Source organism: Xiphophorus maculatus, chromosome 11 (genome assembly GCF_002775205.1).
Source record: "Xiphophorus maculatus strain JP 163 A chromosome 11, X_maculatus-5.0-male, whole genome shotgun sequence".
Taxonomy (NCBI): Eukaryota; Metazoa; Chordata; class Actinopteri; order Cyprinodontiformes; family Poeciliidae; genus Xiphophorus; species Xiphophorus maculatus.
In genome coordinates this window covers 8256067-8280683 of record NC_036453.1, presented here as the reverse complement: position 1 = coordinate 8280683, position 24617 = coordinate 8256067, and the positions used below count along the sequence as shown (strand labels likewise).

Sequence of the window (24617 nt, the reverse complement as noted above, 5' to 3'; positions counted from 1 at the left end):
AATTTCGACGTGTAAAACTGAAAATCACTGAATTTCCAAAAATCAAAAATCTTTTTTTTGAAACGGAATATTTCAGAAAGTTGTAAATATTCAGCTTTTGAAACTCAGAAATGTTTTGGGTTTTTTCACAGATTAATCTGTAAATGTCTGAGTGTTTGGGGTGGGGGTGTACTCTTCCTCCCCCCCTCTCCTCCTCTTCCTCTCCTCCCATTGTTGTTGTGATTCCGGCCAGCAGCCAGTCTTGTGTCAGGTCTGCAGCGCGGAGGTCGCAGTCGTCTCTCTCTGATTCTCAGACTGACCGGATCCGCGGTTCGGCTGCAGACTGAGCTCCGGCCCGGTTCCGGGAGCCGCTGATCCAGAGACGGAGCCTCCATGAGCGCTGCGTAAAGGCGCAGAGTCACCAGGACTCGTTTCTCTCCAGCTGTCCTCATATCGGTTTTGCCCGGTTTCGGTCTCCATGGATGGTTGAGCAGCCCGACACGCCGCGGACTTTGCCCCCGGGATCAGAGCTCCTTGCCCGGCCAGCAGCTCCGGAGCAGCCGCTGCTCCCGGTTCCTGGAGCGTTTTTTCTTTTTTCCCCTTGTTTTGTCCAAACGCGTTCGGTTGAGTTTGATTTGGATTCACGGACTCGCTTCATGGAAGGAGATTCCCAATGAAGAGTTCACTGTTCCCCGGAGCGGATCGGGACTCGCAGTGATTTACCCCAACCCGCCTCTGCAGGGGCAAACCGGGAGCAGCGGTGGGTACAAACTGATTTCACTGCTTCATTCATTCATTTTATACTGAAAGCTCATTTATCTTGCATATTTATTTCTACTAGCTCCTAAATCTGGGTTTTGGTTTTAGAGGAAATATCAAAAATGATATATTTTTTAGAATGCTCCAGATATGTAATATTTATTAGCTAGTTTTTATTGTGAGGCTGAGAAAGAAACTAGTTTTTCTGCCTTAATTTACGCCAAACTGAGTCAGCTGACACTAAACCTTCACATGTTTGACAGAGAAGCGGAGTTTGAACTTTGTCACCGCAGCTTCAAACCTGAAACAGGAAAAACAAAAAACAGAAAATATGACTTTGCTTTGTTTTCCCGGCGATCTGTGATTCTAGAAACTGATTTAAACTGATCACCGGAGGATCCGACGATCCGCCGGACTGATCGAAGTTATTGATTGGCAGAAGCGCGCAGCTGTCACAGTGGCTCCGAGTCATTTCGTTCCCGGATGTTTCCAAACTTTATCCTTTTCGTAGCTGCCAGCAAAGCGCTGCGTGTCCGTAAATAAAGCTCACCGCCGAATTACGGAGATAAACTTTGGATTTCGCTGCAAACTGTTAACGTGTCGCCATTGTTCTGGTTCAGTCGGAGATAATCCCGAATATGACCGAAATAAAATCCTTTTTAAGCGACTTCAATATGTTTTTTATTGGGGTCAAAACCCGCTAAGAAGACGAGCACAAAATCATGTGACCGAAGCAGGAAACTGAGAAAACAAACCGGAGGAATTTAGTTATTACGTCGATTTTAATAATTTATAAACGAAGTTAAGAAAGTTTGACTGAACAGCAAAAATAAATAAGTTCCAACAAACTTTTAAAATGAATTTAAATTGGTAGTAGTTTTGTGATTAAGAAAAAAACATGGCTGAAATAGTAAAATGATATTTCCCTGTTCCAACTGCTAGGGGGCGCTGCTCATTCAAAAGTTTAGCTTGCTAGCAAACTTGACTTTAGCGCATTGCTAAATTGGATTAAAACATTTTAAATCTATTAAAAAATGTTGGAATGTAAGCTGTTAAATAAGAAGCTCAGGTTGCTAGCATGTTTGAGTTTAGCTTTAGCAATACTAGCTGTCTTTATACAAATTTAAAACCTACTCTATAGCTGTTGCATATAACTTTCTGAAAAATAAAGCTAAGATTTGCCACTTATTGCAAACACTGGACGAAAGTTAACAAACTCAGCTTGCTAGCATGTTTGACTTTAGCATTAGCTCTGGTGCTAATCTAGTTAAAGTTGGATGCAAGCCTTTTGAAATCTATTCCAACATGGTGGAATGTGAACCACTTCTCTTACAACAACTACAATTTATCGTCCCTTAACCACAAATACCTCGGGGATAAGGAGATTCGTTTGCTAGCAAGTTTAACTTTAGCATTAGCGCTGGAGCTAAACAAGTTAAGACTGGAGTAAAACACAAAACTTTCCCAATCATGAGTCATTTTTTTAGAAAGTTGATATTCATAATACAGTAGATAAATATTATTTTACAAAGTAATAAATCAGAGTAACAGTTAACTGGATTAGCATCTTCTGTTTTAATGTTTAAACAGGATTTATTATGATAATAAAGATGCTACTATTAGAGTCTCACCATTGTTAAATGATAAAAAAAAACCTTGATACAACTTCAGGTAAATCCTGTTTTTAGTGTAAAAACTGGCACCCGGTGGGTACGGAATGGCCAGCAGCCTAGCATAGGAAGCGTTAGCTCTGGTATTTAAATGGAGGCTGACTGGTCGGGTTTATTAAGCGTGAATTATGTGGCAGAAACACGCCAGCGACGCTTCCCTCTGGTTTTAGACGTGGATAATAAAAAGAAAGCAGAATACAGTGGAAGTGTTTTTGGCTCCGGCTGCAGTTCAGCCGCCATCCGGAGGAATTAGCAGCAACAGGACAGAGAGACGGGGGGGGAAGTTTTCCAGGCCCTAATTGAGAAAGAATACGTTTCATTCAGCAAAGCTTGTTCTCCAAGCGGCATGTGTGCGCGCCGCTTGGGTCTGGCGCCTGAGCTCAGCTGGCGCAGCATGCCGCAGAAAAACAAAAAAACAGAAAAATCCCTGCATTGCTCCGGTCGCTCCCTGACAGCCCGCCGCCGGTCAGCATGTCAGGACGATTTCACATCGCCTCGCTGCACAGCTAACAGGCTAACAAGCTAACAGCCCCACAGCATGACACCTCCTACACCGTGCCCAGCCCGAGACACCAGAAGTTTCTCTAAATATGTAACAGACTCAGAACTCATCTGAACAACCTCAGCACAGGCCGGGCCAAGGCATAAGCAAACATGGCTGCTGCTGCTGCTGCTGCTACAGGTGTTCCAGACGGCATATCGTCTCCGATCCTCATTTTTAACAAAAATTGAGCAGAAAAAAAAATTCAGGCAAAAAATATAAATCACTTTTTGCAAAAAATGACTTATTATTTTAGTAAGTTGACAATATTTTAGTATCTACCTGATACCAAGTAAGCATAGGGCCAGCATCGCTGATTCACATACTGATATTTATTTATGACATATCATCAAATTTCTGATCTTTAGGTGTTTTTGTGGTTATTTTTTATTATTTTCTTCAAATATTGGATGGAACTTAGAAACAGTTTATAAAAGTTTACAAAATACTTTAATATCATTTCACAACCAGCAGGCACTGTGCCGTTACCTAGCAACCCCAGCCAAGCCCGGACCGTTTCCTAGCAACCCAGTTCTGGTTCCACCAGGAGATAATTTCATGAACTAACATGACATTTTCCCCCAAGACACTAGTGAAAATATCTGCATGTGGAACTAGACCTTTTTCTCAATATTAATGAATTATTGACTAAATACAAAGTTTGTTGTAAGTTAGTTTGTCTTAATTCAGGTGGACTAAGATATTCGGACTAGGAACTGAACCAAATTACTCAATTTTCTTTTTTTTCAGTGTCAAACGTTTTATTTCTCTGATTTAGTCATTTGGTGTCCAAAGTTTTATGACGACACAAACAGTTTTTTGTTTTTCTGGTGTTTCTGTTTATCATGCTAAAATATGTGAGAGAATCTGTGTAGCACTCAGGCTTGACCAATTTACTTCAACTGAGCTCCTACTTCTGCTGTAAGTTAGTTCACTTCAAATAAGACAAAACTAACAAGTTTGAGCTGCAAACTAAACCAAAAATACGTGGTAAGATTTTGTGTTTTTGCAGTGCACTATTTATATTCTGATATTTATGTAATAAACAACAGTAATTTGCTTATTCATTGACATTAAAATCTGCTCAGGGCCACACAAGTGTCTCTATTTTGACTAATAGATTAAAATAAAACTAATAATTTAGTCCAAAAAAATATTTAAAATGAACAAAGTTTCAGTCAGATTTGTGACTTTTATGGGAATTGTAAACAAAAGGATTTAAAGACATCGTCACATCTTAAAGGTGAAAACTGAGACGGTCAATCAATAGGACGACTCTATTGTGTTACTTGTATATTTATACTAGTTCTGCATTTTTCAGACTATAAGCCGCTACTTTTTTATAGCGCAGTGCGGCTTTTCTGTGGATTTTTCTTCGACCACCAGGGGGCTCTGTAGCAGGAAGTGAATCATTGGAAGTCAAAATTGGAAATCAAAGAAGAAAGCGCTGCTTTCATTTAGAACAAGCTCATGCTAGCAGCAGCACCACGGAGAAATGTTTACCCACAGGAAGACGTCGATATGATGCAGCTTTTCAGTTGAAGCCTGTAGATGCGGCTAATAGTGAGGCGCACTCTATGGTCCGGAAAAGACGGCATTTATGTTCTGAGTAATTAGTCCAGAGTGAGTCAGAAGACGTGACCACTGCAGGTTTCCAGTGTTTTCCCAGTTTGTACCGGCGGAGCGCCTCCCACTGACAAACAGGCAGAACGTCACTCGGGCAAACACAACTGGTTTACTGGAGCTCAGTGACCACAGCACATCTCAAAATGGCCGCCCTCACATCATCCAGCAGTCCACCTGGTTAAGCCCCGCCTCCTCAATCTAAATCAGCCAATCAAAGCTAAACCCCGTCTTCTCAGATAAAATCGGCCAACAATTTATTATGCAGAATTTACAAGTCATTTTTATTCTTTTAATTACTTTGAGCTTCAATCAAACTGCAGCTCTTATCTGAACTATAACAGAGCTGCGTTTGAGGCCGGCCGCGTCTCCAGCAGGGACCCAAGATGGCCGCCTCAAAAGGCCCATCACAAAGTCAAACATTTCATCAGAAAGACAGAAAGTTCAGCTACACTCCAGAACTAAAAAGAAGAAAGAAAAACTTAGTGAGACAGAAACAGCCTGAAGCTGGAGAGGCTGGACAATGTGAGACAGACAGGAAGACAGACGGATGGACAGACGGGAAGACAGACGGATGGACAGACAGTAAGACAGATAGATGGACAGACAGGAAGACAGACAGGAGGACAGATAGATGGACAGACAGGAAGACAGACAGATGGACAGACAGGAAGACAGACGGATGGACAGACAGGAAGACAGACGGATGGACAGACAGGAAGACAGATAGATGGACAGACAGGAAGACAGACGGATGGACAGATAGATGGACAGACAGATAGATGGACAGACAGGAAGACAGACGGATGGACAGATAGATGGACAGACAGATAGATGGACAGACAGGAAGACAGACGGACATCTGAACCGGCTCTCTTCAGGGATTTGTTTGTTTTTGACGTCTAGCTTTAAGGCAAACAGGACGGTTTGTGTCTCTCCTCAAAGCATCTCTTTCAGAGGACAGACAGACTGACTGTCTGTCCTCTGGTTGGTTTATTCCTGCAGGATCCAGATTTAGAGACGTCCTGTGGCTCCCTCAGGTCCCGATGCGTGAGGCCCCTCGCAGGCTTCCTGCTTCTTCCCCGTGAAACTCAGGCGTTGTGTCGGGACGATGGAGCGCGGCCCCCTGCTGTGTGTCCTCCTGCTCTGCCTGGCGGACAGAGTGGCGGTCCGAAGCGTTCCCCAGAGCAGAACCAAAGGTGAGACCAGTCGATGCCCGAGCCGCTGCTCTGCTCTGCTTGATTCTGTTTGGATTTTATTTGGGGGTATCAGAGTAGAAACGCATGTGGAAACTGTCCGATCCGTCATATAAAAATATTAAAGTTCGTGGTTTCGTGGAGCCTCTGTCTCCGGTGTCTCTGTCTCTGAAAGTCCTTGACATATCTTCACTTCATCAGAAAAAATGTCTGGGTTAGGGTTTGGGTTCTGTCTTAGTTCGACCGACCCATTCGCTCTGTTGTCGGAGGGTTTTTGCCGCCTGATCCGTGCGAGGCCCAGTACGGTGGCCCTGAGGTGCAAACCACTTCAGCAAATTGAAAGCACAATTACAAATGACCAAAGCGCTCCAACATTAACGAAACGGAAGAGGTGTGTCCCAGTGGGAGACCCAAGAAGTCTCTGATTGGACTGCAGCTCGTTTTAATTTTGAACCGGAAGTTATTCTGGCTTTAACGAGTTTTTTAAAAACATGAATGTTCTGGGTGATCCAAAGCCTCTTGCCACAACTGCTACAAAAGTTTGGTGTCGGCTCAACCTGCTCTTTTCCACAGTTTGGGCAAAACATGGCGACCTGACCGTATTCCTGTTTGCTTTGCTTCTCATTAAAACGAAGCACACCAGAGTAACTTTCAAAAGTAAAATGAACTGCAGTCCAATCAGAGACTTCTTGGGTCTCCCACTGGGACACACCTCTTCCGTTTCGTTAATGTTGGAGTGCTTTGGTCATTTGTAATTGTGCTTTCAATTTGCTGAAGTGGTTTGCACCTCAGGGCCACCGTAGCCCAGCGGCCCGGAGGACGGGCTGAGGAGCTTTTTTTGTGTCATTAATGATTTACAGGCAGACGTTGTTGGTTCCTGTTTCTCTGTTTCTGTTCAGCTAAAACCTAATCAGTCTAATTGTTCCCTGCCAAGCAGCAGCTTTCAGAATTAAAGCCGGTGAGGGATGTTTATCTTTAGAGCTGTTAGTTTTTAGGTCTGATTAAAACGCAGGGATGATACATCTGAAGGATGTGTGGGAACAGATGACGGATGAAAAGCTTGCAGCAATTTCAGAAATTTTCTACAGAAAACAAAAACATTTCTGAGTTTGAAAAGTCAAAAATGTTCAACTCGGTTTTTTCTAGCAAATGTTTGACTTCTCAAACTTAATAAATTTCCAAGATTTTTTTCTAGATACTCTGAGATTAATCTTAACTTGTTACTGGAAATGTCCTGTTTTGTAACCTACAATGGCCCTGTTGTTTATTAAAACATAAATAAAAGCCCCTTTCTGAAATAAATGCACCTGAAATAAAGGCTGAATTATTATTTATAAAAATCTTTAGCAGAACTGTTTCCTGTCAGTTTTATTAACTCCTGAACTGTTAAATTAAAGACAGTTCACAGATTCCTTCGGTTTGTAAGGCAAGTCAGGAGCAGCGCTGAAGATTTTGACGTGTTTTGTAGTTTTCCGATGGTTGTGGTGCCGTTTCTGTGGGACATGAAGGTCTCATTGTGCCGGCTGAGTCTCTCCCTGCCAGGCCGGCTGATTGGGCGGCTTGTTTGTGTTGGTTCTCTCGTTGTTTGCCCCCTCGCCTCTGGGTGACAATTCACACCCCACCATAAGTTCAACTCCAGGGCAGCGTCCCTGTCTGGGGAAGTTCATTAACGTGGCTGAAGACTGTGTGGTTCAGATCTTAGCCTCACATTTCTAGATTTTCAGACAGATCTGATCGGATCCTGGACATCTGAGGAACATTCAACAGCTTGGGGTTTATCGTCTGGACGTGTGCAGGGCTGAATTTGGTGGTTAATTCTCCACTTCTACCCCAGACTTTTCAAAGTCTGTAGAAACCCAGATGATTCTGGCTCCACTCTTCTCTTGTAATTTGAACAAATGTCGTGTTTTGAATTCTTACTAAACATGCATAAAAAACAATTTCTTTGAATGTGTTTTCCTTCATTTGACCAATCCTCCGTGTCTGATTTTCCACTTACAAGGTTGTAAGCGTGTTATTTGTTCCTGAAAGAATTACCTGCATGCACTCTGGGTGATTAGACAGAAAGGCAGCACTTCGCTCCCAGAAGGGAACAGATTGCCCTTTCACTTAGTGCTCGCAGGATGCAATCAGACAGAAAATTGCTCTGGAAAATTGCTCGTCCTGAGTGAGTGAGCAGCGGCAGAGGGCTCCGGCCAGGCAGCAGATACGCTTCAGGACAAGCGGCCCCCTGTAGCTGATAGTGACACCATAGTAGCTGGGTTATCAGGGCACTCTATCACTGCTTCCTGGCAGCATTAAATGTCAGAGTTTTGTTAGCAACACGGCGCGCTTCTCTTCCTGGTAAAGGGAAATCTCCAGGTTGTCTTTGGTCACATTTTCTCTTGATATTGGTGAGGTGATCTGAAGGTGGTCTGTAGCTGCTAATTCAGACTGTTATGAACAGCCTGTCTTCAGAATCCCAACAAACTAATTAGAGCCAAAATGTCCTCTAAATTTACTTCTGCTGTCCATTACCACCTGTTTGTGTTCTCTAGATCTCCGTGCGTCCAGGCCTCTTATCATACCAGGGTATCCAGAAAATACCACAGTGGTGGTTGGTGGCCAGGCGAAACTCTTATGCAAAGTCCACAGGCCGGTATCTACCAAGGTGCAGTGGCTGAAAACAGATTTTAGCAGCTCAGGACAAACCGAAGCAGGACCGCCTGGCATCAAGGCCCTGACAGTGAGAACTCATCTACAGCAGAAGCTCTGCCATTTCATTTATAATGTTGGGCAAGAATAAAGTCCCTTCTCTAAACTATCATCTCCTCTGCAGACCCTGAAAAGTAATGGCTCCAAGGTCAGCACCCTCCATCTGCCCAATATCACTATGGAGGATGCAGGTGAATACATCTGCATGGCCGAGAGCGTCCATGGGGGGCGGATAGCTCAGGCCATGCAATCAGCATGGCTGGAAGTCCTGCCTGGTGAGGAACTCTTATAACTAAGAGTGCATTCACTCCAGATCCATCCAGTCTGGTTTTACCAAACTCCAGCTCCAGAAAGTCCAGTTCATTATTGAAGTGTAAATGCTAATCAAACCAAAAACTGCCCCCTTGCAACCTCCTTGGAGAACCCAGATCGAGGTTTGGTCCTCCTAACCTCACTCTGTCTTCGGCTGAAGTGAACTCTTGTTTGGTTTGAATGTATATGTGAACGCCAAGCGGACCAGAAACCGCTCCTAAAGCAGGAACTGAACTACAGCGCAGGGCATTCTGGGTAAATCCAACCAAAGCTAATGTGCTAGCCTAGGACTAGCGGCAGAAAAGGCTTGTGGTCTTTAGCCAAAGATGCTAAAATCTGTCGCCTCCATCTTGTTTCCATCTGGTGAAGAAGGAAGTTGCTCTCAGGGTCTTCAGAGGTTTTTGTGTGGTTTCCTTCAGTGGTTCTTGGTGCAGTGCCCCCACAGGCCAGGAGGGGAACAGGTTGGTTTGGGTCAGAACCACAGCAGCTGGAGGTGGAGCAGGTGATGGAGTTCTGGTTCCAATAGAACCGGGTCTGTCAGAAGGGGAGACATCCTAAGTCTACGTCTGTGTTCATCTACTGTTGTTTTGATGAAATGTTGACCTTTTAAATCACAGTATCTCTTTTCTTAGGTGCCATCAAATCCAGAACTGTAGAAGTGACTGCTGCTGAAATCCGACCAGGTAACTTTTAATTTAATTTTGATGAACTGATTAAGGCCAAGCTGCAGCAAGAAGGTCTTTGGTTCGAATTCTGGGGTCTTCCTACGTGGAGTTTACATGTTCTGCCCTTGCATGTGTTGGTTCTCATTCCACAATTTCTGCACGTTGGTTAATAGGTGTCTGTAGATTATCCTTGGCATGCGAGTGTATGATTGTTTGTCTTTCACGTCTGTTGCCCTGAGAGTGGCTGGGGCGATGGTTCATCTTGTAACCGGTTTGAGTCGTTGTGTCCTCGGGAAAAACACTTCATCCTGCTGGTGGTGGTCAGAAGTGACGCCGCTGCATGGTAGCCTCGCTTGCTACCATCAGCGTGTGAATGGGTGAATGTGTGAATGTCTAATTAGACAGAAAGACGATATGAGACATCTACAGATTACATGACTGTAGTGTGAAGCGTTTTGGGGTCCTTTGGACTTGATAAAACGCTATGCATGTACAAGCCATTTACCGCAGAGTCCTATCCAGAGTGTATTCTGCTTCTGACCCATTAGGTCAGGAAGATAGGCAAATATGAAATCCTGTGAGAAATAATAGGCTAAAAAATGACTGGCACAAACCCTTGAAAAATTCTGTTTCTTGTGTTGATTGAGCAAAGGTTCTCTCTCTGTTGACTCACTTTAACTTCACTGAACCTTCACCGTCCCTCTCCATCCACTGTCACGTTGCAACATGTCCATTAGCTTCAGCCGGTCCTCTTGCTTGTTTCTCTTCTTGACCTCTTTTCTGGAGTGATAAAGGAAGGGAGGGAGATTGCTGTGTTAGCCGTATCGCTCTCAGCCACCCAGTAAGTTGCTGAAGAGGAGGAGGAGGAGGCAGTAAGGGAGGAGGGGTTGGATTGAGGAGGGTCGGGTCATTAAGGCCTCGGTTTCCATGGTAGTTCCATTGTACTTATGCATATGTGGGGACAGAAAATGCTGAGGAGGTGCAAGGTCATAGCTGAGGGAATGGCTTACAGATTGAGCCAAGAGACTGGCTAATGCTGTGTGGCAGTGGATTAAAACTATCAAAAGAAACAGAGTCCTGGACTGGCACTTCTAACACTTCTCTTGAATTTGACAGAGGTTCCTCAGGACCTTAGTGAGGACACCACTGAAAATCTTCTGCTGGAGCCGGGAAACATTTTGAAGCTGCGCTGCGATACGAACACCCGGCCAGGCATGGCGGTCAACTGGTACAAGGAAGGGGTCAGGCTGCTGCCCACACCCCGCACCCAGATGCGTGGTGCTGTTATGGAGATCACAGGTGTGACGTATGAGGATTCAGGATTGTATGCTTGTGTTCTTCGGGGAACTAAAAATCCTGTGAGGAACTTCACAATCACTGTGGCAGGTAAGATGAACAACAGTTGGTTCTTCATGACAGAAAATCAGATTTTTATCCGGTTAGTGAATTCTCATATCGTCTTTCTGTCTTGTTATTAGACATGCTAGGATCAGGCGACGATGATGAGGACAACGGCTTGGAGGATTCATCTGCTGAAACTGAAAAGGATCAAGTTTACTTCTCTAGAGGTGTGTAGTTGTTTTCACAATACTTGGGAAATCTAAAACAGAGTGTGACTTGGGTTACAGACTTTCCAGTCTTTGTTTTTGCCATCCAAGTTGGGAAAACAGAGACTTGAAGCCTGACTGGGCTTGCCCCTCAAAACCTGGGACTCAAAGTAGATTTGTCCCTCAAAAACATACAATTTAGTTTGTCCCTCAAAGACTTTAGATTTGAGTGGAACTTGGGGAAAAATAACTTGTAAGCATCGGCACCCTAACCCCACATTTCATGTCACGGTGTTTCATCAAAAGCTTTAATTTATTGGTCTTTGTCTCTACAGGGCCCTATTGGACCCACACCCATCGTATGGAGAAGAAGCTGTATGCTGTTCCTGCAGGAAACACTGTGAAGTTTCGCTGCCCTGCTATGGGGAGTCCAATGCCAGCAATTCGCTGGCTCAAAAACGGACGTGAATTCAGAGGAGAGCACCGCATCGGTGGAATTAAGGTGAGGGTTTGTGGAAGTCTTTGGTCTTCTCATCTCCAATGCGTTTATAGTGTAAGAGATAGATTTAGTTTCTCTTATTCTTTTCACTGTTTATGATATTTGATTTCTTTTGTTTTGGCTAGCTAAGGCATCAGCACTGGAGCCTGGTGATGGAGAGCGTTGTGCCCTCAGACAGAGGGAACTACACCTGCGTGGTGGTGAACAGATATGGATCCATTACTCACAGCTATGTTCTTGATGTTTTGGGTAGGACATGGACAGTTGCTCTTCAAATTTACCACTAAACACAGACAGGGAACAAAGTGCTTAGTTATCTGGCTGATGGTACCCAAAGCTTTAGTCAGCACTTGTTAAAAGATTTAATTTGAGGGTTGAACAGAAGGTAGCTGGGGTGCCTGGGATTGACAATGACCACCAGAACAAGGACGGTCAGGCGTCCAGTCCAGTTTTCTACCCGATTTGTGACAAGAAACTGAGGAGGACTGCAAATTATTTGTTCACTTGTTTTGCTGGATGTTGAGCACGGGGTCAGTTTCTATCCCTGCTGACAGGGACAAGAGGTGGAGACTAACGAGAAAACTAACGAGATCGGAAAGTGACCACAGATCAAAGAGACCGCTGCCAGAGAGGCATGCTAATAGAACCAGTTTTGATCCTAAATTGACATTTCTTATTCTGTTCCCAACACACAAACACCCTCACACAAGACATTTTGCTTCCTTTATTCAGTCCTTTCTCCTGCTTTGTCTTCATGCAGAGCGCTCCCCCCACAGGCCCATCCTGCAAGCTGGTTTGCCTGCCAACACCACAGCGGTGGTGGGCAACGATGTTCAATTCCACTGCAAGGTTTACAGCGACGCTCAGCCTCACATTCAGTGGCTCAAACACGTTGAAAGGAACGGCAGCCGCTACGGTCCTGATGGGACTCCCTACGTTCAGGTCCTCAAGGTTTGCATCCACCGCTGAACGGACAGAGATCAGTCAAATATGATCAAACATAGACACGAGGTTTTGATGCTTACCTTCTGTAATTTATGTCTGGTAGACTGGCAGTCTGAACATGTCCGAGGTAGAGGTGCTCTACCTGGTTAAAGTTACCATGGAGGATGCAGGAGAATACACCTGCCTGGCTGGAAATTCAATCGGCTTTGCCTACCAGTCGGCCTGGCTCACCGTGCTTTCAGGTAAAAAAGGAACTAAATCGGTTTTCATTTCACTAAACAGCTCTGATTATGGTTATATAAATGGTCATCATTTAATAATAGGGCATTGCACCAATATAAGCAAGAAGATGCATACTATCTTCTGTTGGCTGGTTCAGTTTTGTTTTCATAAAAATCTGACCTGTCAAAGCTGATGCTGGTCTTTCAACAGAGACATTAAATTGATTTTATATTTCCTTAACAAGCTATAATAAATCTTCTTAAGATGTTTTGCACGCCTCGTGTCACCAGAAATGTAATAAAGATTGAAAAACTGTGACAGCAGTCTCTGTTAGTTTGTACATCAAGTCAAAGTTTTCTCAAAAATGTTTCCAAATGAGGCATCTGGCAGGACAGATAGGGGTTCAAAGGAAGGGAAAAACACTTCCTGGATCAACCACAAATATAGCTGCTGTAGAAAACACTGCTTTGTTTTTAGTCACATTTTTATTAAATAAAAGCATAACTAACAGAGTCTTATTTATTCAAATGTTACCAACATGCTTCTGGTGCTGAGAACTTGGCTGTAGTGTGGCTGTCCAGAACAAAATGAACAAGAGTCAGGTCAAAGGTCAAGTTCCCAAAGAGACTCTTTCTTTATCTGAATGTTGCCAGAGGAGTCCAAACAACCATCATGCAGATGTTTTATGGTCATAGTGATGTCTTGAGTAAAATCCATAAAACTCTCGTCTGTAGAGCAGATTTTTGTCACTTTACACTTTAAGAACCAGAGAACAGGATCCCCCTCAGCAGCATTATCGCCCCCAGCTGTTTGAAATGTGTTTCTCAACCTAATTAATTCCTCCTGATGAAGTCTATCTATATTCTTGTTCCTGCAGAAGAAGAAGCAGCTGAGTCGATGGAGACCATGGAGACCAAGTACACCGACATCATCATCTATGCCTGTGGCTTCGTGGCTCTGATCATGGCCATCGTCATTGTGGTGTTGTGCCGGATGCAGGTTCACCCACGAAGGGAGCCTTTCGACGCACTTCCTGTCCAGAAGCTCTCCAAGTTCCCTCTGCGCAGACAGGTACAACACTTCGTAATCACAGTGAAGGAAGTCTGTCTTTACCAGTTTTACACCCCAACAGACCTGATCTGGACTTTTTATCTATACTGGTTCAATCTATACCGTTACTTAAATAAATAAAGAACTTAATGCATAATTAGGCTTATTAATCTTATGAGCTCTGAAGGTTCATAAGATATCCAGGGTTTCCTCTGGAAAACCTGCTAAGCCCAGTGGTAGGTGGCGCTAGAGCAGTCCACCGTGTTTCTGTGTTAAAAAATGTTTAATGCTACAAACATTTGGAGGTGACTGATCTGGAAATAATGTGTGAGGCCAACGGGCAGCTGCAGGGACGACACAGTCATCTAAACCTAGCTCAATCCGTCTTTACTGTTACTGGTGGATAAAAAACAATATATGAACTAAGCCAATGATGCTAAGCCTGGGGGGCCGCCAGGCTGATGATACACTGGGAGAAACGTGGATATACTTCAGCTTCGTCTATAGAAACAAATTTATGATCCAAAAGGAAGGTTGTTAAACTTTAATCTGTTTTTGTAAAGTATTCAGTGGAGTCCAACTCGTCTGGAAAGTCCAGTGCATCTCTGATGAGGGTGGCTCGACTCTCGTCCGGCTGTTCGCCAATGCTAGCTGGCGTTATGGAGTTTGAGCTGCCATACGATCCAGACTGGGAGTTCCCAAGGGAGAAGTAAGTCTGCACTTCTTTTCTCACATAAAAACATTTGATATCCTGTAACAGTGAGGTGTCTTTGAAAGGTCGTGTCCTGAAATCCTAAAAGGTTTTGAGGATATTGAGGTTTAATTTGGCTTTTGGGATCCAGACTCAGTAAAAGGTTTAGCTATCGAATCGTGTGGGGACCTAAAATAAAAAGCCTGCAGGATATTTTTGGCTCTCTCCAACCTGTAGTTTAAGAAACCAAAGGTTCAAATTATGGATTTGTACAATTCTCATTTCAACATATTTATTTTCTCTCTCTAGCTTGACACTGGGAAAACCTCTTGGAGAGGGCTGCTTTGGTCAGGTGGTCAGAGCCGAAGCTTTTGGCATCAACAAGGACTTCCTGGATCAGGCCACCACTGTAGCGGTCAAGATGCTCAAAGGTGAAAATAAAGAAATAAAAGTAATTGATGAGTTTTCTGCTTTCTGTCGGTCTAAACGACATGGCCTGTTCTTCAGATGACGCCACAGACAAGGACCTTGCAGACCTCATTTCAGAGATGGAGCTGATGAAAGTAATGGACAAGCACAAGAACATCATCAACCTGCTGGGGGTCTGCACACAGGATGGTGAGCTTCTAATAGTCTTCCTGTCTCCTAAAACCTAATTTATTGTCTCAACTTGAGTGATCCCAATCCCCGAGGCTGCAGTCACAACAAACGGCCCTTCATCCTGTTTTATTCCCCCTCCACAGGCCCCCTGTACGTGCTGGTGGAATACGCCTCCAAAGGCAGTTTGAGGGAGTACCTGCGGGCCAGGCGGCCTCCAGGCATGGATTACACCTTTGATGTGACTAAAGTGCCTGAGGAGCAGCTCACCTTCAAAGACCTGCTTTCCTGTGCCTACCAGGTGGCCCGAGGGATGGAGTACCTGGCCTCTAAAAGGGTGGGTTCACTTGAAAGAGTGGGAATGACATCCGAGTGCTTGTAATTCCCTCAACAAGCACTTTATGGATGCTAAACGTTGAGCTATCAATTTAAAGAAGCACTGCAGGATGATTACCTGGCTCCTGATTTATAGTTGCGTCTCTTATTTTGTTGCATCTTCATAGTTTTGGTAAATTTGTGAAGATAGCACAGCCAGCGTGTTGACTATTGTAGGAAGAACTCTCAGGTTTTCAGCTTAGGCCGTTTTCTTTTTCTTGACTAAGACGGTAAATCAGAAATTTAAGCTCGTTAAGTGGCTTGGAGGAGGAACTGTTTCCCTGCCCGGATATTGATTCACAAAAGGAGCTTTGTGACTGATTCCTGAGGTCTGTTGTTTTTCTATTAGATCGACTGTTTAAACAGGTTTTAGCCAGTTTAATTTTTCTGTCACTATAATCAAAGCATTTACATTATTTTCCCTAAACTTCTTGTTCTGAACATCATTTATTGATACTAAGTGCTGAAGAGACGGTGCACAACTTGTGTGAGAGAGAGGTCTCTATTAAAAATGACTTTAGCATGTTAGCAAAGTTAGCATTAGCAACTGTAAACGTTATTCTGTGTGTGTTATCTGGAGTTTGTAGAGTTAGGCAACATCTCCAAATGCAGGACGATCCATGACAGAAAGAGGTTGGAAGATAGGAAGGATTCTCCAGATAAACTTTGTGGTAATAAGCTTATTCTTCTTAAAATCTGCTGTCCTTCTGATAGCTGCCTAAAAACATGGCAGACATGACTGCAGCAAATAATTTCCTTTCAAATGGCTTCCTGCACACATTCTGGCTGCTTCTGACATCACTCTCTAAAAACAAAAACACATTTTCTTTGTTGAGTAACAGGCTGCTGTTAGTGTAGCCTGTTAGCGCTTAGCTGTGCTAGCTACACCCTAGCTGCTGGTCAAGGCAGGTCGAGCTAAAATGGGTCTTTCTTTGGTCCCTGCTCAGTTTCTCAGTGCATCTCTAGTTTGTTGTAATTTATGAGTCACAGCTCTCCATGCAGTTCCAAGTTAAATTTCAAAATGGCTGCTGCACAAATAACACTGCAAAAACACAAAATGTTACCAAGTAATTTTAGCCCAGTTTATAGTGTCAGTGACTTAAGGAACTACAACTAAGACAAAACTAACTTTTCAGCAAGATATCAGAGCTTAACTTAAGTCAATAATATTGATTAAAAATCAGATTATTTCACTTATAAGACTTAGACTTAGACTGACTTTATTGTCATTTTGCATGCACAGGGTGTATACAGGGTGTAAAAAGACATTTTCCCCATGCTATAAGTGAAATAATCTGCCAAAGATTTTTCATCATTATTAAAGAAATATTGACTTAAAATAAGCTCCATTTTTTACTGAAAACTTTCTTCTAAGTCAGTTTTATCTTATTTCAAGTCAAATAAAATACTTGCACTAGAAACCAAAAAAAAATACTTGGTAAGATTTAGTGTTTTTATAGTGAGAATATAGTGAAATATAGTTCACTATATATAGTGAAACTTACATGAATCAACAGTTTTTTGCACATTTGATGGTCTAAGTAATCTGATTACACTGGTGGGGCTTACAGTGCTTCACAATCTGTCTAATGACATTTCTCCTTCATAGTTGAACCTATAAAAGTAAGAGAAGTAAATTGTTATGGTTTGTGATGCTAACTGTGTTTAGCATCACCAATGGATGTGAAGAGCTGATTGGTTTGCGGTTCCTTCATTAAACGGCGTTTTGACTCTGAATCCCGCCGGCGGGACCAGCTGTTGTCCTCCCTTTCTCTTTCTACTCTTTGCTCCCTTCACCCCATTTTTCAGTTTCTTTCATTTTCCCAGCATGCACTCTGTCTGTGAGTGCGTCTTATCAACACGTCTCTTTGTCTGTGCCAGCCGGTGTCTCGGAGCGGCATTCCTGAGCAGCGAGCTGCCGCAGCTTCGGTCCTGTTTACTCTCCATCTGCCTGTCCCTTCGGCTTGCAGGGCTTTGTCCTTCCTAACGTCGCCATAAATCCGTTAGCAAACAGGCGAGCGGAGCAGAGCCGTCGTCTGGCATCAAGTTTCTGGCTCTGCTGAATGCCAGAGTCTGAAACTAACCCAAAATTATGGGGAGACCCACAAACCCAGAGCGGTTCGTTCTGCAGCTCCCCACAAATCCCGCGACTATTTCCAATGAAAACCAAAATAAACTTAATGACATACGTTGAATGTGGGCAAACACTGCTTTCTTTTTTCCCCTCTTCCTGAAGGGTTGGTTTAAACTCCAGGATTTCTATATAAAGACAGTTTTATTTTTGTGGAATTCACTACAATGAGGCCCTGTGTGCTGATTTTAGACTACCAGTCTTTTCATTTGGGCAGAGAATGTGCAATTATGTTTTACCGTATGCCTTGAAATAACAACCTAGACTTACCCGAAAGCTTTCATGACTCTAAAAGCAGAAAGAAAAACATTTTTCTGCCCTCTTGTGAAGTTTATTCTGTGAAAATCAGAACAGAATCAAAATCGGTGATTACACATCCTTCAATTAAGGCCTTAAAATGTCCTAAATTCGCAAAAATAAAGTAAGTTAGCCTTAAATATGTTAATCACAGGATTTGTTTCTTTGAGTTAGAACGATTAAATCTAATATGTTGTTTTCTCAGTAACGTCTGAGAAAAGTCTTCATAGCATTCTGAAAAGCTACCGCTAACTAGCTGCTAATATAACCTTGCTAGCTAGCTGGCTAGCTTTTTTGCATGTATCATGGGTAAATGCAAATGTATCGCCGGTTGGCTGGAGACAGTTCATACATTTCCGTGGAAATTTACATTTTATTCAGAATGGTCTTTAAAAGTTTTAAATTTGAGCTGGTGAAACCGGCAGAAACCCTGTTACTACAGACGAGCAGCTAAAGGAGCAGAACCGAGAGACTGGCCATGAAGTCAAGTCTGTTTTCTGTCTGTTTCTGCAGTGCATCCACAGGGACTTGGCAGCCAGGAACGTCCTGGTGACGGAGGACAATGTGATGAAGATCGCAGACTTCGGCCTGGCCAGAGGCGTCCACCAGATTGACTACTACAAGAAAACCACCAATGTGAGTTGACTCTTGTAAAAGACAGGTGGACTTGGTAAAGTTCTTCAGGTTGGCTGAAAGATGGTGAAAGTTGTTGGTTTCCTGCTTATTTTGATGTGGATTCAAAGATGCAAGAAAGAGGGAAAAAATGGTAAGGAAAAAACTTACTTAAATAAATTGGCTTCATTTTCACGACACAAAAAGCAATACAAAGGAAGGGACATAGTTGGGATCCAAAGAAGGGAAGGCAGGAAACAAGCAAAGACTGGATGTAGTGATGAAGGAAGGAAACAAGAGAAATAAGGAAGGAGACAGGAGGAAGAGGAGGGAGGAGATAAAGGACATAAGGAAGGGAAGACAGAAAGAGGTTTATGATGCAGGAGAGGAGAATATTTAGGCAATGAGAAAGGAAAGTAAATCAGTCATCTTAATTCTCCAAAGTGATGCTGGCTGGTGAAACACTGACTCGGTGGCTAACGTGTCTCTGCAGGGCCGGCTGCCGGTGAAATGGATGGCACCAGAAGCTTTGTTTGACAGAGTCTACACCCACCAAAGCGACGTGTGAGTTCATCTTGTCCTCTTCCAGAACCGCTGGGTTCTGATGGAACCGGAGCTAACGCGGTGGTCTGACCATCTCTCTCTCAGATGGTCGTTCGGCGTCCTGATGTGGGAGATTTTCACGCTGGGTGGTTCGCCGTACCCCGGCATCCCGGTGGAGGAGCTCTTTAAGCTGCTGAAGGAGGGTCACCGCATGGACAAGCCGTCCAACTGCACACATGAACTGTAAGTCAGAAAGTCTTCCGTCCTAACGCAACAGGTTTCGGGTTTTGTCCAGAAACTCCGGTCCGGTTGGTTTGGTGTGAATGCTAATCGACCTCTGACCTCTGGTCCTCCAGACCTTGGTCTGGGTTCGGTTGAAGTGAATTCTGGTTCTGTTTGAATGTGAACACCAAGCGGACCAGAGACCGCTCCAAAAGCAGGAAGTGGACTACAGCGTAGGGCATTCTGGGTAAATCCAACCAAAGCTAACGTGCTAGCCTAGCGCTAGCAGCAGAAAAGGCTCCTGGTCTTTAGCTAAAGATGCTAAAATCTGACGCCTCCATCTTGTTTCCATCTGGTGAAGAAGGAAGTTGCTCTCAGTGTCTTCAGAGGTTTTTGTGTGTTTTCCTTCAGTGGTTCTTGGTGCAGCGCCCCCACAGGCCAGGAGGGGAACAGGTTGGTTTGGGTCAGAACCACAGCAGCTGGAGGTGGAGCAGATGTTCTGGTTCTAGTAGAACCAGGTCTACAAGATATTTGCCAACAGAGTTTATTTATTTTAGTCTTGAATGCAAAATGTTTATATTTTTTTGAACTGTTTTGGGTTAATTTCTGCTTTGTGTTCTCTTAATAAAATGGTTTTTTTTGAGTTTTGATACTCCAGTTATTGATGAATCGATTGCTAAATTAGTTGACAATAACTTCAATAATTAATTAATCCGATTAACCGTTTCACTCCTAGTAATGTTGTGATGAAATGTTCCTTTCCCTGCAGCTACACGCTGATGCGTGAATGCTGGCACGCTGTTCCCACCCAGAGGCCGACGTTCAAGCAGCTGGTGGAGGAGCTGGACAAAGCGCTGCTCTCCATCTCTGACGAGGTGAGACCCGCTACAACCTTTAACTGAGCCGATCCAAAACTCTTCAAGTTATTGAGTGGTTTAAAACACTTATGGGACTCATTTTACACATGTGTGATGGGGTGAAGCCATTCAAAGTCAATGTCTCTGAGAACTGAAAAACACAAAAGCAGCAGAAAAACTCTGCAAACTAAAAATGTTGTGATATGCATTTAAGGTTTTATCAAAATATTTGGTAGGACTATTGTGACAACAATAAAATTGATAATAAAACTATTTATTACAGAAATTGCTGCAACCACAGGAAATAAAACCAAAAGGAAAGATCCCGCAAATCAGACCACTAGGGGGAGTCTGGAGCATCTGATGCTATCAATGTAAATATCCTGACGTTAAACGATACTGTAAAAAACTGTGTGTCATATGACACATCTTTACTGTCTTCTTCCGTCTTCCCCCTGACTTTAAATCATCATATCCTGTCTTTACCATAAATAAATAGGATTTGTTGGTTGATTCCCCCTAGTGGTCTGGAGGACTTTTGTATTTCATAATTGGTGCATTTCCTGTGTTTGCAGCATTTAGTTTGAGATTTTAAGATTTTCATTTTGTTGCGTTTGCTTCTAGTTTCTGTTAGCAGTTTTTCTGTTGAGTTTATTTCTTTTTTAAGTTGTGTTTTGGATTTTGCATCATTTATGTGTTTGTGGTTTTCACTCATATTATTAGTTCCTGATTTCTAGCCTGACCAGTGTTCCTCTGACCCCCTCAGTACTTGGACCTGTCCACGCCGTTCGAGCAGTACTCGCCGTCCTGTGAGGACACTTCCAGCTCCTGCTCCTCTGACAACGACTCCGTTTTTACGCACGACACCCTGTCCACCGACCCCTGCCTCCTGGCCTACCAGGACGTCCGCTCTCGGATCGACCCCAAAACGGCTCTCCGATAGACTCTGCTTCCTGCTGGCGCCTCACCGACGGTCGAAGCTGCGTTTCCCAACTTAAAGGTTTAATTCTTATTGGACTTTTCATGGGAGCCCTTGGATAGAAGCAGGTATTTATATCCACACGGAGCACTGAGGCCAGCTGAGGAAAACGCATGTAGCGTTCAGGAGAACAAGCTGAACTCTGCCGGCTTGAAACCGGCTGCTGACGGTGAAACAAGGCGGCGCTGCAGGAAAGACGCTGGAACTCAAACCCATTCTGTGCTTTTTCTCGCCTCTGGAGAGGCGACGGACACAGACCTGCTTCACCAACCCAAAAACCAGGGCTGCAAACCTGAAGACGTTTTAAAGAAAAATTATTATTTTGCTATGATAAAAAGTTAAGAAATTGATTGTTGATATAAATTGCTCTACATAATAATATTTTACGTTTATATTGCTTATTTAAAAAAGAAGAAGTCTTAAATCTCAGGATCTCTCACTCTAAGAAGTTGCTGTAATGGCAGCAAAGTGCCTGAACTGATGATTTCCTGTGAATATATTAGAATAATAAAATATTTTATGTACATATCAGTGACAGAAAACAGCTAACTTCCACAAATTATTCTGAATGAGAGAAAAATGACGTTATTGTTGGGAAAAGGAGAGAAAATGTTGACCTCAAAGTGCCAAACGTATCCGAAGTTATTCAGAGGTTGAGAAAGAAAAAAAGCTGGAGACGATTTGAGAGTTTTACTTGAGAACTCTTGAAATTAAATCTTTTAATTTTTATTTTACCTGCAGCTCAGAGAAAATGGAAGCATAAAAACAGTTGAGGTTTTGAGTCTTTTTGAATTTGAGATTCAGTTTAAGCAGTTACTATCTTACCTGTAGTAAATAACACTAGGAAACTTCATTTAGCTTTAATCCAGATTAGCTCACCTGAGGCTAAAGCTAACGGCTGATATGAGAAGGACAGAGACAGAAGTAGACTGGAGTGAGTCAAAACAACTCATTTTGTGAAGGTAATGTCTCATATTTAAGGAAAAAACAGGATGATTTAAGTAGAGAATGTAGGTTGGAGGCGGTGCGCCATGACTGATCTTCCCCCGTGAAACAGTGAAACCCATAAATACCAATAAATACTCATTCCTTCAGTTTGCATTTTTAATTTTGTTTAAGGCAACAGCTTTCTGCTCCAAGAAGACAGAAAATTAAAACAAAATAATGGGAAAAGTCCACATACATCTGGAGTTTCTGCGTATACACAGACAGTGCTCACAAATTTTAGCAGCACTGGAATTCCGTACACCTCTGTTAGTACAAGCACTGGCAACAGTCAGTTGAAATCAATCAAGTTTTCCACTTTTCTGATTGTCTGACTGATAAAAGCATAAATTGTTGTGAAAAGCTGAAACATTACTGTGATTCCAGTGGACTGTATTTTATACATTTTCCCTCAGTTAAAGTTTTGCACTAGACAATTACTCGACAGGAAATGCTTCATTCTCAGTCTGTGTTTCACACAGGAAGACCAATGGTGGCGGACACGCCTCCAACGCAAATAATGATAAGCTTCTTTCCTGCAAATGTGGACAATTTAAAGATATTTATTTGTTTTGAGATATCAGGTGTCTCCATATAAGCTGTTTAATTTACTTACATTTGTGCATGTTTCACAAAGGACAGTTATTGCTGGTGCACCACCTCCATGCTTCATTTTCTGTTAATACTTATCAGTTTGTTTGTAAACAAAAGTCCACTGTCACGATAACGGCTTGTTCACTGCAAAAACACTAAATCTTACCAAGTAGTTTTGGTCCAGTGTCTAGTTCAAATATCATCGTTCAAATCGTTCACTGTCGCTTGTTTCAAATAAATAATTCCTTAATATTGATTAAAAAGTTGTGGTTTTTTACTGGTAAAACGAACTGTTGTACATGAAATAATCTGCCAGTGGAAACAGAATTGGTTCGTTTCGTTTTATTTTAAGTGTACTGAGACATTTGGACAAAACATACTTTGTGTGATTTAGTGTTTTTGCAGTGTTGTTTTGAGACGTTAAAATCTGCTTTGGTCTTGGTTATTGTCCGACATCAGAAACTTCTCAGCTTTTTACAGGAGCTCACCTCAGAAATCTGAATGAAATGACTTCTGACGAATCCCCAGAGCCACAAACTATTTCTGCTAATTTATCCATTTGAACAGAGATGTGAACTTTCTGTGTTGTTTGTGTTCTCGAGATTTATGTCAAGAAAACATTGCAAAAAAAAACAACTTCTTACCAAGTATTTCTGGTGTAGTTTCTAGTTCACTCAAAATAAAATAAAACTAACTTACAGGTAACTCTTCAGGAAGAAATAGGAGTTCGTTTTAGGTCAATACTTAACAGTGCGCTGCACTGTTACCTAGCAACCCCAGCTCAGCCCAGTCCGTTACCTAGCAACCCAGTTCTAGTTCTACTGGCAGATTACTTCACTTATGACAAGACATGTTATAAGAGAAGCATAAATAATGGGCCAGTGGAACTAGAATTTATTGACTACAGACCAGCTACTCCATGTTGCTAAAATGTTACTTGTACGTTAGTTAGTTCATATTTTAAGTGAAGTGAGATATCTGTTCTAAACTAGACCAAATACTTGGTCAGATTTGGTGTTTTTGCAGTGAAGGAGGACAAACAGTTAACGGATCTGGCCCAAGCCCACTGTCATGGCTGATGGGGGGCCGTGTGATTGATTTCAAATAGAGGAGGAGGGGGGCGCTCCATTGTGTGACTGTAACCCTTCACCCGGCCCAATCTGGCGGCGAGGGACGGCCGGGTCCACAGCCGGGCCGGACAATGGGGGCTTTGCCGGCTTAATGGGTGTGACTAGAGACTGGAGCAGCTCTTTGGGTAGCTGGAGCTGCTGTGTAAATGAAGAGGCTCTTATTATGCTAATGTCTCCTTCAAACGTCCCATAAGCCTCCTGTCTCTTTAAATTACAAACCTTCATTCGAAGCAGCTGTAGACATTTCTCCTGTCTGAAAAACAAACAGCAGAAAATAAAAATGAAAACTTTTATCCTCCCTCTTTCCACCATTTTGTGTTTGTTAGGATTCAGTTATTTCTGGTATATTGTGTTTTTTATAGAAATTTCTCTTATATTGGCATTTTAAATTCACCTGCATTTTTACATTCCTGTAAGCTCTTAAGTACCAACTTTGTCCTTAAGCAGAGAATTATTTTAGAAATATCTAATTTATTTGTCTATTGTTTTGTTTTTATATGAAATAAAGTATAATTTAAAATAAAGCTGCTCTATCTTTCTCAGTTTGTCTGGTTTGATTATAAATCTATCAATAACTGCTTGTTATTGTTTGATCATCGCTGTCAAAACACCGTTTCCATGGTGGCAAAATGGCGGAGGCTGAATTACCAGAATCACTTTTTTTGCCTTTGCCAGTAAATATGTTCACAGGGTTGGAAATTGCTGTAAAAATAAAAATATATCATATGTATACATGTGCAAAGCAGCAGACGGATAAAGTTTCTGTGTTATGCTGAACTGTTAGAAAGTAAAGTTTATTAATAAATCGTTTTTCACAGATATCAAATCACAAAGCACTGTGCAATAAAAATCAACCTTAAACTAGGCAAAAACATAAAACAGACATAAAAGTCTGGGAAAATA

General features: G+C 42.6%; 1 protein-coding gene across 2 annotated transcripts; it reads left to right on the top strand.

Annotated features, from left to right (window-relative positions):
* The first annotated feature begins 217 nt into the window (after positions 1-217).
* LOC102216451 (fibroblast growth factor receptor 4) lies at positions 218-23721 on the top strand. Of its 2 annotated transcripts, XM_014474318.2 has the most exons (21): positions 218-739; positions 5578-5771; positions 8306-8493; positions 8587-8737; positions 9407-9457; positions 10556-10825; positions 10918-11007; positions 11322-11488; positions 11611-11734; positions 12246-12436; positions 12534-12672; positions 13530-13723; positions 14266-14411; positions 14703-14824; positions 14901-15011; positions 15137-15327; positions 18307-18429; positions 18899-18969; positions 19054-19191; positions 19940-20045; positions 20794-23721. In XM_014474318.2, exons 2-21 carry the CDS (start codon positions 5684-5686, stop codon positions 20968-20970), a joined length of 2838 nt encoding a protein of 945 aa, XP_014329804.1. In that variant the 5' UTR covers positions 218-739; positions 5578-5683; the 3' UTR covers positions 20971-23721. The 2 variants fall into 2 exon arrangements, with proteins under 2 accessions (XP_014329804.1, XP_023197861.1); XM_023342093.1 differs by lacking the exons at positions 8306-8493; positions 8587-8737 and having other exon boundaries at positions 219-739.
* The last annotated feature ends 896 nt before the right edge of the window (positions 23722-24617 follow it).

Excerpts from the sequence above, each read along its gene's own strand:
- LOC102216451 (XM_014474318.2), top strand. The coding sequence starts at position 5,684 with ATGGAGCGCGGCCCCCTGCTGTGTGTCCTCCTGCTCTGCCTGGCGGAC. Across the intron at positions 9,458-10,555 it reads TGCTGCTGAAATCCGACCAG|AGGTTCCTCAGGACCTTAGT; the intron begins GTAACTTTTAAT and ends TGAATTTGACAG. Across the intron at positions 12,437-12,533 it reads CCTACGTTCAGGTCCTCAAG|ACTGGCAGTCTGAACATGTC; the intron begins GTTTGCATCCAC and ends TATGTCTGGTAG.